We start from the raw sequence: 12,979 nt of genomic DNA, 5'->3' as shown, positions 1-12,979 counted from the left end.
ATATTTATGAATCAACGTTGAAAATAATTAGTAGATCAAGTTTGAATTAGACCAACTGGGCATTAGACTAAATGAGAATTAGACTAATTGGGTTATAGACCAAGTGTAGTGTAGACAAAATGGCAATTAGACACAATCGATAGGACACCTAATGGGTTTAGCCAATGTCATGTTTTTAGACTATCCGAGAAATAGACCAACTGCTTGTAGACCACGTAAATACAAAATGTCTCCTCGGGGGTGTTGCAAGAAAATATATGCGATCAATTGCAAATTTCAGATGCAAAGTTACAAGTGATAGATCAAATTTAATTGAAGAAAACCAAACTGTACTTGTTGATGCAAGAAATCAACCATCAATCAGTTGCAAATTTGAACTGAAGATTTTGGGACTTAAACTTGACTTGCAATTGATCGCAAGTTTCTTGCAACGCCCCATTAGTCTGAGATTAATCCGAGGAGCTAAACTTGGCAATATTGGCAGGATATAAAGAAGAGGCCACATAGAGAGGCAGTGCTAGTCTTGGTGGGCTAGGAAAAGCGATACAATGCATCAAACATAGATGATCATAACATGATCCAGCAACGATCGGTGACCTTTCTAAATACATACAACAGAACGAGTCTGCAATTATGCAAAAAGGGGCACCACAGAAAAAAATAATTAAAGCTGAATCTATACTCCAGAAGTTTTACAAGACATAATAAAAGCATATATTGATTCATAGTAATACATAGATAATAACTAAAATCTTAGATATGGATTATTATTCAGAAAAAAGGATAAAGATAAATTTGCAATCTAGAAGTTTACAAGAAAACATAAATAAAGATATATTGCTGCAAGTAAACAGTATAGAAAATAGATATAAGCAAATTCTTTGCTCCATATGATTCAGGGAAAAATTTACACGGAAGCTCGGGGCAATTTCATCCCCGAAATGCTCAAAAGAGCCCTTGAAAATCCTCATTTTCTGTCATGTTAAAGCTTATCCAATGTTTGCAAATCAGAGCAGTAGGTTGTGAAAAGTAACCCACGCATTTAAAAGATTATTTTTTGCAGGAAATTATTATTAAGAAAACTTGAATTTTCTTAATATGGAGTAGTTAAGCCTGTAAACATGTGCAACATGTGGGGGTGTTGTGGTCTAGTGGATATGACTGTTGTCTTTCAATCTGAGGACGTAGGTTCGATTCAAAGCCATGCCATGTTTTCCTTCGACAAGAAATTTACCCACACTGTGCTTCACTCAACCCATGTAAGGTGAATGGGTACCTGGTAGGAATTCTTTCCTTGAGACACAGCACGCATCACAGCTGCTCTGCTTAAGCCAGGGTATTTATGCTGCATTACTGTAAAGTGCTTAGAGACTTCTGATAAAATAAGTGTTGAGTGCTATATAAGCAAGTATAATGATCATTATTAATGATCTCAATCTTATTTTCATGTTTAACAATAAAATTAGTCATAAAACTTGTTTTGACACAATTATGATTCCAAAAGACATTATCCAATGTATGTTATGATCCATGAATGAACAAATACATTACCCCCCCCCCCCAAAAAAAAAAAAATGTAAACATTGATGCTGGCTAAAAACAATCAGAGACTATTCTAAAAGCCAGAAATAAATTCAGAACAGGTATGCATAACAGCAAACACATACAGATAGCTCTACTCATAAGCTCATTTGAAGAAAAAAAAAAAAACTTGTACAAAAGGGATCATGCAGAAAAATGCAATATTCGCATAGAGCCAATATATAGCTCAAGCCAAAATATAATTTGAAATTTTTTTTCTACAAACCTTCTTCTAAAATATCTTTGTTCCCAACATTGAACAATGGATTGAAGATAAAAATAACAACATCAAACATCTCGATGCAATTTGTAATTTTTCACTTACTTGATAAGCAAGTTTTGACAATTAAACACAAGTAAGATAATTATACACAACAAAGGAAATATGTTAGTATGCCTATAGAAAATAAAATCAGGTTAAGGCTATGTAAGAACATAGGATTAAATATAGATATATCTACGACAGACACTAAAAAGAGAGACTTATAGAATGGGGCAAAACAACACTTCAGCATTGAGGAATTCAGTTTATGATTAATGAAAAAATAACTGCTTCTGGTTATTTCATCAAATGCAATTGACATCATACATGCCCACGGTTATAAAATTCCTTGCTTTGCAGTGTTTGCTTTTCAACAAGTTTATGTAATGCTATACAGGATCAAATTATGGTATAATAGTGTAAGTTAACAGGTGTTATCTTTCACCCAGAGTGGAGTCACGTTAAATGACCAACAGACGTTATGTAATGCTGTGTAATTTCTACCTATCGCTTCATACGATCAAATCTTATTTCTTCTGGCCCAACAATGCCCCATACAGACCAGGGTATGTCCGTGGCTGGACAGCTTAATTAGCTAAGCCCCACAGATGAACTATATTACCAGTATTTCAAGTGCTCTTCATGACGCCTGGTGTTGGCGAATTGAATTGAATCACTCCAATGGGAGCTCAAGACACAGTGACCTTAACACATCGAACATGGAATTTTTCATTCCTTTAGATTCGTAAAAGGGACACTTGGTCAGAATAGATGGGTTAACATGGTCATTTGCAGGGATTAGTTCATAATTTTTCTAAGGTTAGCTGCGAGTCTTTCACATCATGGTATGCATCATACAGCAAATTTTCTTTTTGTGTGCAGAATATTTTACTGAATGAAAAAAAAATAATAATCACACTGAGCCTTATCATGGAACTGCAATTAAAAATACCTCGCACAATCCAAAGGGCGTTGCACAATTCATTGGGCCATAAGCATTCAATAATGCCTGAATAATCTTCCTACTTAAGATGGCAGCTGAACTATTTAGAACTATTAATAAAATTGTGTGCATCACACGTTTTACAAACAGGTCAATAGGTATGCATCCGGCAATTAGTTTAAAAACTAATTTAGAAAAATAGCATTTCCACTCTTTTCTAATTAAAAAAATAATGGCATAATTTGGGTAAAAGGCAGGTACATAATTTCTCACGAGTGTGCTTTGTTGGGAATGGGATATAGGTTTCAGAAAAGATCTAATTCAGAGGGTAATTAGTAGGGCAAATGTGGTTGGTCATTAGTCTTTGAGTCATCAAATTTGCTATTCTAGCCACAATTCAAAATAAAGACACTGTTAGGTTTGTTTCATTAATCAATCCACTATCAACAAACCTCTGTAGCAATTTCCTGGGGTAAGGAGGTGCCCGCATTTTGGAAGAATGGGTAGATATGTTGTGAGATTGGCTTCTGGTATAAGTGTGATCAAATCTGAAAATTAGTATAGAGATCTGACAATTTCTTTCCATGACAGCTGTTCAAGATATTCGTCCTTTGCATGACAATGTATTTCCCTGGGTATCCTCCGCCCCCCCCCCCAAAAAAAAAAAAAAAAAACTAATAATAAATACAATAAAATTCAAATCAAATACATAAATAAAAACAGAAAGAAATAATCAAATGAAACAAATTTTTAAAAAAAATTAATTAAATGAAAATAAAATAATGATTAATCAAGAAATTGATTTTTTTTTTTTTTTAAAATTAAACAGAGTAAATAACATAAATAACTTAACAACTAAAGAAAAAATATTATTTGGAAAAAAATCTTATTTTATACTAAAAGGAAGCTTAAATTTCCATCAACATTATCTAATAAATAATGGAAATTCAAGAATCTGAATCTAATTTAGACATTTTATCATTGTAAAGCATATATGAATGTGAATCAAAAATTTACTAGGCCTAGAAATTACATCAATTGTTTTTAGCTCTTTCAATTTTCAGATGCAAATTAATGAAAGAAACCTCCTTCATTTTGCAGAAAAATGAATATTTGTAAAACTACAAGATTGATGATGCCTATTATTATCATTACTTGATCTCTACTGCTATATGCTAAGTTAGAAACAATAATCAGCAGTAAACTACTAAATATGTGGTAGACAAATAAGAATGATTAATGAGAATAAATGACTCATGGACAGGAGTATTTATTTTATGTAAATCATCCTTACCTTTTGTTCTCAACACTCTTTTTTCTTCTTTCACTTCCGGCTCTTGATAGAATCTGGAGAGAGATATAAACAGGTAAAACCGTCAAGAAATAAATAGAAAAACAATCATGATCAATTTGGGAAGTGTTACGATGTACAGCTTAGAAACATTTCTCTTAGTAATAGTGTTCATAAATGATGTCACAAATTGCCTCACTTGTAAATGCTAATAATGTATATCATACATGTATTCCAAAGTTGCATGTACCAAATTGTGGCATTTTAATGATTCAATTATGCTAACATAACTCAACCATCAGGCCTTCAGTTTTGAGGAACATGATGGCGCTCATCCTCCTACTGCACTTCAGTCATGAATGATCCTTTTTTTTTGTAGTAGCCTACGTATCAGCATAATCCCACATGAGAATTTCACAATAACAAACCATCCATGTTATCGGCCAGACCATAATCGATGTTCAACTCGCATAATTTCACTCCCCCCCCCCTCAATGCCACATTTTCATCCTTACTAATGTGGATTGGACTAATGGTACAGTTTGAAAATTTATTTCTCCGTTCATTTTATTCCATTCAATAACAATAATTACAGAAATATTAGCTACTAAATTTGTTTGCTTTATTGCGAACCGTTCAGCATCACTTGTATATTTTATGTTAATCTTAAAGGCTTGTAAAAGATCAAGAGGCCTGTAATTGAGGAGTAGCACTTTGCCTGGTACTCGGGGATTGCAAATCACTTTTCATAAGTTTGCAAGACTTGAAAAGTTCTGAATGAAGCAGCGCAACTTTTTGGTTTAGCATAAGGTTTTCAAGCATAAGGTTTTTAAGCATACGCTTTCTGTCAAGCATAAGTTATTTTTTGTAAGGCATAAGTTTTTTAAGCATATGGCTTTTTAAGCATAAGGGCTTTAAGTATAAGCTTTCAGTCAAGCATAATGTTATTAAGCACAAGGGTTTTGAGCATAAACTTTCAGTCAAACATAAGATTTATATTTAAGCATAAGGTTTTTAAACATAGTTTTTCATTAAGCATAAAGTTATTTCTTGTTAGGCATCAGGTTTTTGTGGATAAGGCTTTTTTAAATAAGGGTTTTAAGAATAAGCTTTTAGTCAAGAAAAAGGTTTACAGTTAGCATAAGGTGTTTAAGCATAAGGTTTTTAAGCATAAGCTTTTCATCAAGCATAATTTTTTGTTGTTAGGCATAAGGTTTTTGCACTCAATTTTGCACTTAATCATTTTGAATATAACTCGGGTCAGATTATTTTAGGCATACACATTCCAATATATGTAGATCATTAGAAAAATTTGATTGGCCTGATATTCTTTTGTAATGTAAACCTATGTCTTTAAGTATGATGATATGTACCTCATCAGGCGATCCCTTGTGCACCGGTGGTGAGATGGGTGGAGATACCGCTACAGGCGAGGTTGGGGGTTTGCAGACCACGGCACCTGGAGAATGAACGCTGGAGTCATCCGTTGAAGCATCGTTCTAAGAAAGGGTAATCATGTCAAAGGAACAGTTGTCTCATTTAAAACAATCAGATACAAAATGTGTATTTTCTAAATGTACAAAAAATGACATACTACTTGCATACAACTTTCCTGCAGAATGTGTTTTCTTTTTAATTCTAGTCCATCAACGCAATACATAAATGTCCATGTCCTCTACCTGTTATGGTGTGTATACAAAAAGGGTTTATTATATTTTTGGTATAGAACCAATTTTCAAGCAGGAAATGGGCTGAAAATTTCAGACTACAGTATAATCTTGTTTGTAGCTTCCTGATATCAAGTCACTAAACTTGTAATATAAGTGATCAAAGGACTTCTTAAAGGTCAAGTCCACCCAAAAAAAATGTTGATTTGAATAAATACAGAAAAATCAAACTAGCAAAACGCTGAAAATTTCATCAAAATTGGATGTAAAATAAGAAAGTTATGACACTTTAAAGTTCAGATCATTTTTCACACAACAGTGATATGCACAACCCAAATGAGACAGTTGATGATGTCCCTCACTCACTATTTCTTTTGTTTTTTAGTGTTTGAATTATACAATATTTCATTTTTTATATATTTGACAATAAGGACCAACTTGACTGAATCATATACTATTAAACAATGCTCATTCCACATGTTCAGGGAGGAATTAATCGTTGTTTCACTTGACAATGAGGAGAAAAATCGAATATTCCCTATTTCACATAATAAAATACGAAAGAAATAGTGAGTGGATGACATCATCAGTCTCCTCATTTGCACACCCACCAGGATGTGCATATCACTGTTTTGTGAAATTAAGCAAAACTTAAAAATGTCATAACTTTCTTATTTTACATCCAATTTTGATGAAATTTTCAGTGTTTTGCTTGTTGGATTTTTCTCTTGTTATTCAAATCAATTTTTTGTTGGGGTGGACTTGTCCTTTAAAAATAAAAGTGTATTACCGATGGAGGGTACTAAGTATACCCTAAAATGAAATATTCATAGTTTCAAAAGAGAATCAATGCATGGAAAAAAGATTAATGCTTACTATGCTTAGCTTCTGAATTTTTAATATTACCTGATACTCCAATAGATTTCAATTATTATTCAGTAATGAAATAATAGAATGAACAAAATATGAACTTGAGTCTTACTGGTGGTCTTTTGAGCCAGGCTTGCCGGAGTGACACGCCTCCATGGCTTAAACTCTTCTGAATAGGGGGCTTGCCTTGGGGTACTTTGCTTGCTTTATGGCTGTGGAAATACATTAGGCGGACATTCTTTTTAAAAACGGCATATTTAGAAACCTGTGTCAGTACTCAAATCAATACTTCACTTAAAGTAAAAGGGGTACATCATGCTGAAACAAAGTTTCTTCCTTTAAACACCAGTGCTGTTACACATAGTGACTTAATGTTATAGGTAGAACAAATAATCTTTTCAGTATAGTATATTTCAAAACCTATGCCAATACTCAAATCAATACATAAATTAAAGTAAAGGGGGTACACCATGCTCAAAGTGTGACCCAAAGTTGGTGCTGGACTGATGGGTGCTTCATAAAGCTGTTCGTAAGATAAGAGAAACTTTAAGAACGACTGGTGATCCTTTCTTACGCGCTAAATAATCATCAATGAACGTTAATGGTGAACATCATTTACCACATGAAAGGATCACCAGTCGCCCTTAAAGTTACTCTTAACTTATGAACAGCTTTATGAAACGGCCCCCTGCATATGTTTTTTAAAGCATAATTGATTATGATGCAGAAGAGCACATCCCATCAGCATGATCTGACCAATCCCGTTATATGTTGTGGCAAATCAGAATCTAAGTGTGATTTAGGTAATACTTTGTTCTTTGTGAACGCCCCTAGATCAATATTTATTCCAATAAATAATTAGTCAAAACTATAACACCAACTATAGCTTGTTTTTTTTAATTGCCCTCTAGTCTAAATTTTGACTGCAGTTGACCATATAATTTTAGAGTGGATACGACTTCTTACTAAGTTGCAGAAATATTTTATTGATTATTCTTCATCTAATCTGGGAGCTGCTTGATGAGGTTATGCATGGCTCTACAAATAAGTGAAATATGTTCTTGTGCAGAATGGACATATACCCCAAAAAACCCTAATCAAAATTTTACAAGTAATCTATTGTGCATTGCAATGCTTGCTAACTACAAGAATTCCAATCTACAGAGATCAGTTTTGAAATTTAGATGACAGGAATTAAGGATTCAGCACCCAAGAATATGTTCCAGTCTTTCATAAAATCATGCTTGGCTTGCAAATAGCTTCATGTATTAACTCCAGGGTCAAGTAAGTAACACAAGCTTTAGTGCTTGACCACACGGCTGACTTTAAGCTCGATTTCAGTGATAGTTAAGTGCGATCAAGAAACAAATCAATTCTACAATCAATCACATAATAGTTTTGTCACAGGGCCCCCAGGCCTAATATTGATACCTCGGGGTGATGGACTCATCCGTAGAAGCGGCCCCATTGAACTTCATCGGTTGCATGGCAAAGGTAGGGAACAGGTAGTGGATGTGGTTGACGATAAGGAACTTCATGATGAGCTCGTAAGCAAACAGTCTGCCTTCTCTCCACTCCCATGCTTTGCACAGAACACTGTCAACGGGCACTGTTGAGTAATCTGAAAGCAAATATAGAGATCACATCTTTAGGAAAATAATAATATTTTGACCCTGGCAGTCCAGTGGGTGCTCAATCTATACTCTGTTATGTTTATTGTGTGTTGTACTTCACTGTACCAATTTCTATACTTTCACTGCCGAAATAAATAATAATAATAATAATATTCTGCTATTATGTGGTGCTTAATACGTCTATAAGCGCTATGCAGATATGTTGTTGTCTCGGTCATCGGATCCTGAGTTGCCAGCACGCAATGCATGCACCTCTCCACTCCCTGGGGAGCACTCCAACAAGAGTTTCAAACTCAATTGCTATGCATACTACGTAGGCTTTTGCATCCTACTGGGTATCCGTATAGCGTCTGGGTGGGAAGTGGCAAAGTGTAGATTAACGTCTAGCCAAAGGATGCTAGACCATGGTGGGATTCGAACGCAGGACTCTCTGTTTACAAGGTAAGAGCCAGAACCACAACACCACAAAGCTTCTATTAGTACTAGGATTTTGTGATGGATCATGGGCTTGGCTTGTTTCATAAACAACTTACAATTATAGAAACTACCATGGTAACTAGAACTATCACTGAAGGTGATTAATACCCCCACCCACCCTACGCCATTACCATGGCAACAATTTCCAACACATGGAAAAAAATATGTCTTACCCATCTTTACCCTATGTGCGAGCAAAATATCAAGAGAATTGGTTAAAAACTGATGAAGTAGTTTTGAACTGCAAGACTTTTGCCTAATTTTTGACATATAATATATTGTTACCATGGCAACACGATTTCTAACACATGCAAAAATATGTCCTGCACATTTTTACCTCAAGACTAACGTGTGAGCCAAAAATTGTGAGACGGACTCTCTACCAACTAAGCCAACACACCGGTATTTAACTCGATTATAACTAATTTCATATATCCGCTCCTTGGGGAAGGATAACAAGAGTTTGAAATGGTACATACCTCCTTCAAGTTGACTGACATTGACAATACTGATGGCCTTGCCCTGCCCGTAGAATGGCTGCTGCCTACGCCTATTTTGTCTTGGACTCTGAGATGTGACCTCTCCCATTGTTCCTACTCGGGGTCTAGACCCCTCAAGAGTCTCATCCGGCCGCTGCTCATCTGGGGTCACCCTAATGTTGACCTTGTGACCTTCGATCCTGTTGATCACCTGTGACCTATGGTGGGAATCATCGCAAAGAACTGTGATTCATTGAAAATCAATGAGCTCAATATTCTTAATATGAAAATAACATGAGAAATTGTTGGGAGCAAATGATGAAATCATAATAAAGCTTAGCCACTGAATGTAGAAAAATATATTTCTACATACAAAACCTTCCTTCAGGAAAGAAATTCATCCATGCTATGCCACACTTGACCCAGGAGAAATAAATGGTTTTATTTACAGGAATATATATTTCTTGAAATTCTTCAGAGCCAAGATGGCATTATCAACACAGCAAATTTAAAAGTGATGAATAACAATATTTTCTGACCTTTTTGATACGTCCTGCTGCATGTCAGCTGAGGTTGCGTTATGACTGGTGGCAGCGGTGGGATTGGAGTGGTCATGTGACAGAGTGTGAAAATGGGAGAGTGTGTGTGCTGGCTGGCTCATGTACTTGATGCTGATACCCCAGTGGGCACCCAGACCCTGTAGCACAAGCTTCAACAGGGCAGAGTTGTTGCAATCCTTGACAACTGAGGACATCCGCAAAGTAAGAAGAAATTTTAAGTTCGTTGGTTTAACCCTATCTAGGCCAGGGTATTTTGGGGGTTCACATGGCTGGGGGGGGGGGGGCCAGGGAGGCCCGCTATACATAGCATATCAGCCTTATTAAATATTTACAATATTTTTGTTATGATACCATATCATGATTATTTACAATAAGTTGTTATGATCTATTATGATTTGTTATTATAATATTCATGAACCAACATTACACAAAAATCAAACTTCAATACTTGTGAACAAAAAATATCAATTCATTGTGATACTAATACATAGAGAGTGTACATTCATCATTTACAATTATATAAGATATGGTTTTAATGGATGAAGAACGGTAACCATCATCTAGGTAAGTTTACGACTTCTCTCTCTCTAAAAAAAGGATTTTTGTTTAACATGTGATAAACTCGGTGCCTGGCACCTTTGGCTCACTTTCTCATTTCATTTCTTAATTTGTACTTAATCCTGTTGTTTCATATAAGTAAATAGGCACATGCTTAGCTATGTGTTATCCCCCATAACAGATCATTATCATCATCATCATTAATGGACTTGCCTTTTACATGACCGACTAAACTATATTAGCAAAACTAAACAACCCTAAGAAGTTTACCTAAATATCTGAAAAGTTCGCTGGTGGCTTGACGGACTGTCGATGCAGGATGCATGAGATATAAGCTAAACACTGAGAAGTAGAACGGCCATTTTGGTAGCAAAAAGCCAGGTGGAATGTGCTGCAGAAAAGAAAAAAGAAAAAAAATTCAACTTAAGACAATAAATCAAAGATCAGGCAATCACAAGAATAAAAACAGGAGGATAGACGAATAGACAGACAACTTGAAATAGTAATGCCTGCAGTGAAGACCTCCGGCTGATCAAAGCAGACAAAATTATTCCCTGAAATTCAATAAAAAGCACGAAAAACCCCAAAACATTACAACAAATTGCGTCCTGGTTAAAAGTTACAAACTTCTCTTGGAGCACAGTTTCAGAACACTTACTTTGACAAGATACAGGCATACTCCAAGCAAGCCTTCGGCCTCGTAGGCATTGAGAAACTTGAAATCTTTCTTCATAACAGCCTGGTGAGGTACCTGATGGTGTGGTCGATCTTCAGTCTTTGATTGCGATGAAAGAAGGTGAGAGCCTCGGTCCAATCTAGATATGGCCTCTGAGAAAGACGAAAGGGCTTCCTGGACAGGTAGAAGACAACAAGGAAAATTATGTCAAGCATATTTCATTTGATGAAAATGATTCTTTATGACTGGTTTGTGATTTCTTCTACCTGATGCATGAACGCTTGTAAGCAAGTAACCTGGAGGATTGTAAGCTTATTAAAGGAGAATGAAACTCTTGGAGCAAGTTAGCTTTTGTGAAAGCAGAAAAATCAAAGAATAAGATCAACAAAAGTTTTGAGTAAAATAGGACTAGCAATAGAAGAGTTATGAGCATTTGAATGTCGAGATCACTAATGATATGGAGATCCTCCCATTGGCAATGCGACCAAGATCTATGATGTCACAGATGAACAACTCTCCCCTTTTGGACACTGAAAATATACCCCAAAACATCTCTTTTTGTTGCTCATTCTAATCATACAACAAACGATTCATCAATGATATAATGTTGTGAAACCTCTGTACTTGTCCTCTCATTAAGAGAACACCTCACCTTGTGATAGACTCTATAAAAGTGAGAATATAAGTGAAATAAGTACTAAAGTAATGAGGGAGTTGTACGTGTGTGACATCACAGATCTTGGTCGCATTGCCAATGGGAGGATCTACATGGCATTAGTGATCTCAATATTCAAATGCTCATAACTTTCTTATTATTCATTCAATCTTCCTCAAACTTTCAACAATATATTTCTTTTATTTTTCTCTTTGATATGGATTCAGCTGGTTTCAAGGGTTTCATTCTCCTTTAAGGTTCTCTCCAAAGGAGCCTTACCCAAAGGAGGGAATCTGAAACCCCTGCTCTACTGACTAAGCTATCACACCCCCTTTATGCATAATAGAGAATGTATGTTTCTCTGAATAATGACACTGAAAATCCCCTGTCACATACCTTTGGTCATTGATTGCGAACCAGCAAATAACAATTAGAAATGGTCTGAATGACCACTTTATAGCAAGAACAAAGTGCTGAATGGTAGTCCCGCCTTATGAAGGGAATGTCATAATTTCAATCCCGTTTAAAGGGATGGTCCGGGCTGAAAATATTTATATCTTAATACATAGAGTACAATTCACTGAGCAAAATGCCGAAAATTTCATCAAAATCAAATAACAAATAATAAAGTTATTGAAGTTTAAAGTTTAGCAATATTTTGTGAAAACAGTCGTCATGAATATTCATAAGGTGGGCTGATGATGTCACATCTCCACTTTCCGTTTTCTTATGTTATTACATAAGATCGTATTTTTTTCATTATTTCATACTTGTGTGAATAATATGTCTCCCTTATAATGAAATAAGTTGCAGCAATAAATATCTAATGCACTAAATCAGATGTCAATCCAATTTTTGTAGTTCTTATAGGAAAAAATTTGAATAAACCTATTTTCATATAATAAAATACTAAAGAACAAGTGGAGATGTGACATCATCAGTCCACCTAATGAATATTCATGATGACTGTTTTCACAAAATATTGCTAAACTTTTAAATTCAATAACTTTGTTATTTGTTTTCCGATTTTGCTCCGTGAATTCTACTCTATTTATTTAACTATAAATACTTTCAGCCTGGACCATCCCTTTAAGTAAACACCAAAATGGAACCTTCTGCCTTCTAGCTGTAAGCATTACACACTCAGCAGTTAGATTGAAACAGGGTAACAATAACATCGTGTCATGTTAAGCAGGACCTGGTGGTAGAGCAATGCTATATCTGAAGGGCTACCCTGGTCAAATAAAATGCTAATATTATCTGGGATGCCAGCTCCGTAGAAAATGATTTCATTATTTTGTAGGGATACAAAAAGGGATTTTGGGT

At 35.2% G+C, this 12,979-nt stretch overlaps 1 protein-coding gene across 1 annotated transcript in view; it reads right to left on the bottom strand.

Moving 5' to 3' along the window:
* Positions 1–12,979, bottom strand: part of LOC129254287 (uncharacterized) — a 45,733-nt gene that overhangs the window by 20,291 nt on the left and 12,463 nt on the right. The window contains exons 7-14 of the mRNA XM_054892739.2: positions 10,981–11,172; positions 10,593–10,713; positions 9,744–9,948; positions 9,205–9,422; positions 8,046–8,235; positions 6,727–6,826; positions 5,451–5,576; positions 4,081–4,133 (exon numbers count right to left, since the gene is read on the bottom strand). Of these exons, the coding sequence (XP_054748714.2) occupies positions 4,081–4,133; positions 5,451–5,576; positions 6,727–6,826; positions 8,046–8,235; positions 9,205–9,422; positions 9,744–9,948; positions 10,593–10,713; positions 10,981–11,172 (1,205 nt within the window). The remainder of the gene's footprint in view (positions 1–4,080; positions 4,134–5,450; positions 5,577–6,726; positions 6,827–8,045; positions 8,236–9,204; positions 9,423–9,743; positions 9,949–10,592; positions 10,714–10,980; positions 11,173–12,979) is intronic.

Source organism: Lytechinus pictus, chromosome 2, assembly GCF_037042905.1.
Source record: "Lytechinus pictus isolate F3 Inbred chromosome 2, Lp3.0, whole genome shotgun sequence".
NCBI classification, from domain to species: domain Eukaryota; kingdom Metazoa; phylum Echinodermata; class Echinoidea; order Temnopleuroida; family Toxopneustidae; genus Lytechinus; species Lytechinus pictus.
Note: the sequence above shows the minus strand (reverse complement) of the source record. Positions and strands in the feature narration are given on the sequence as shown.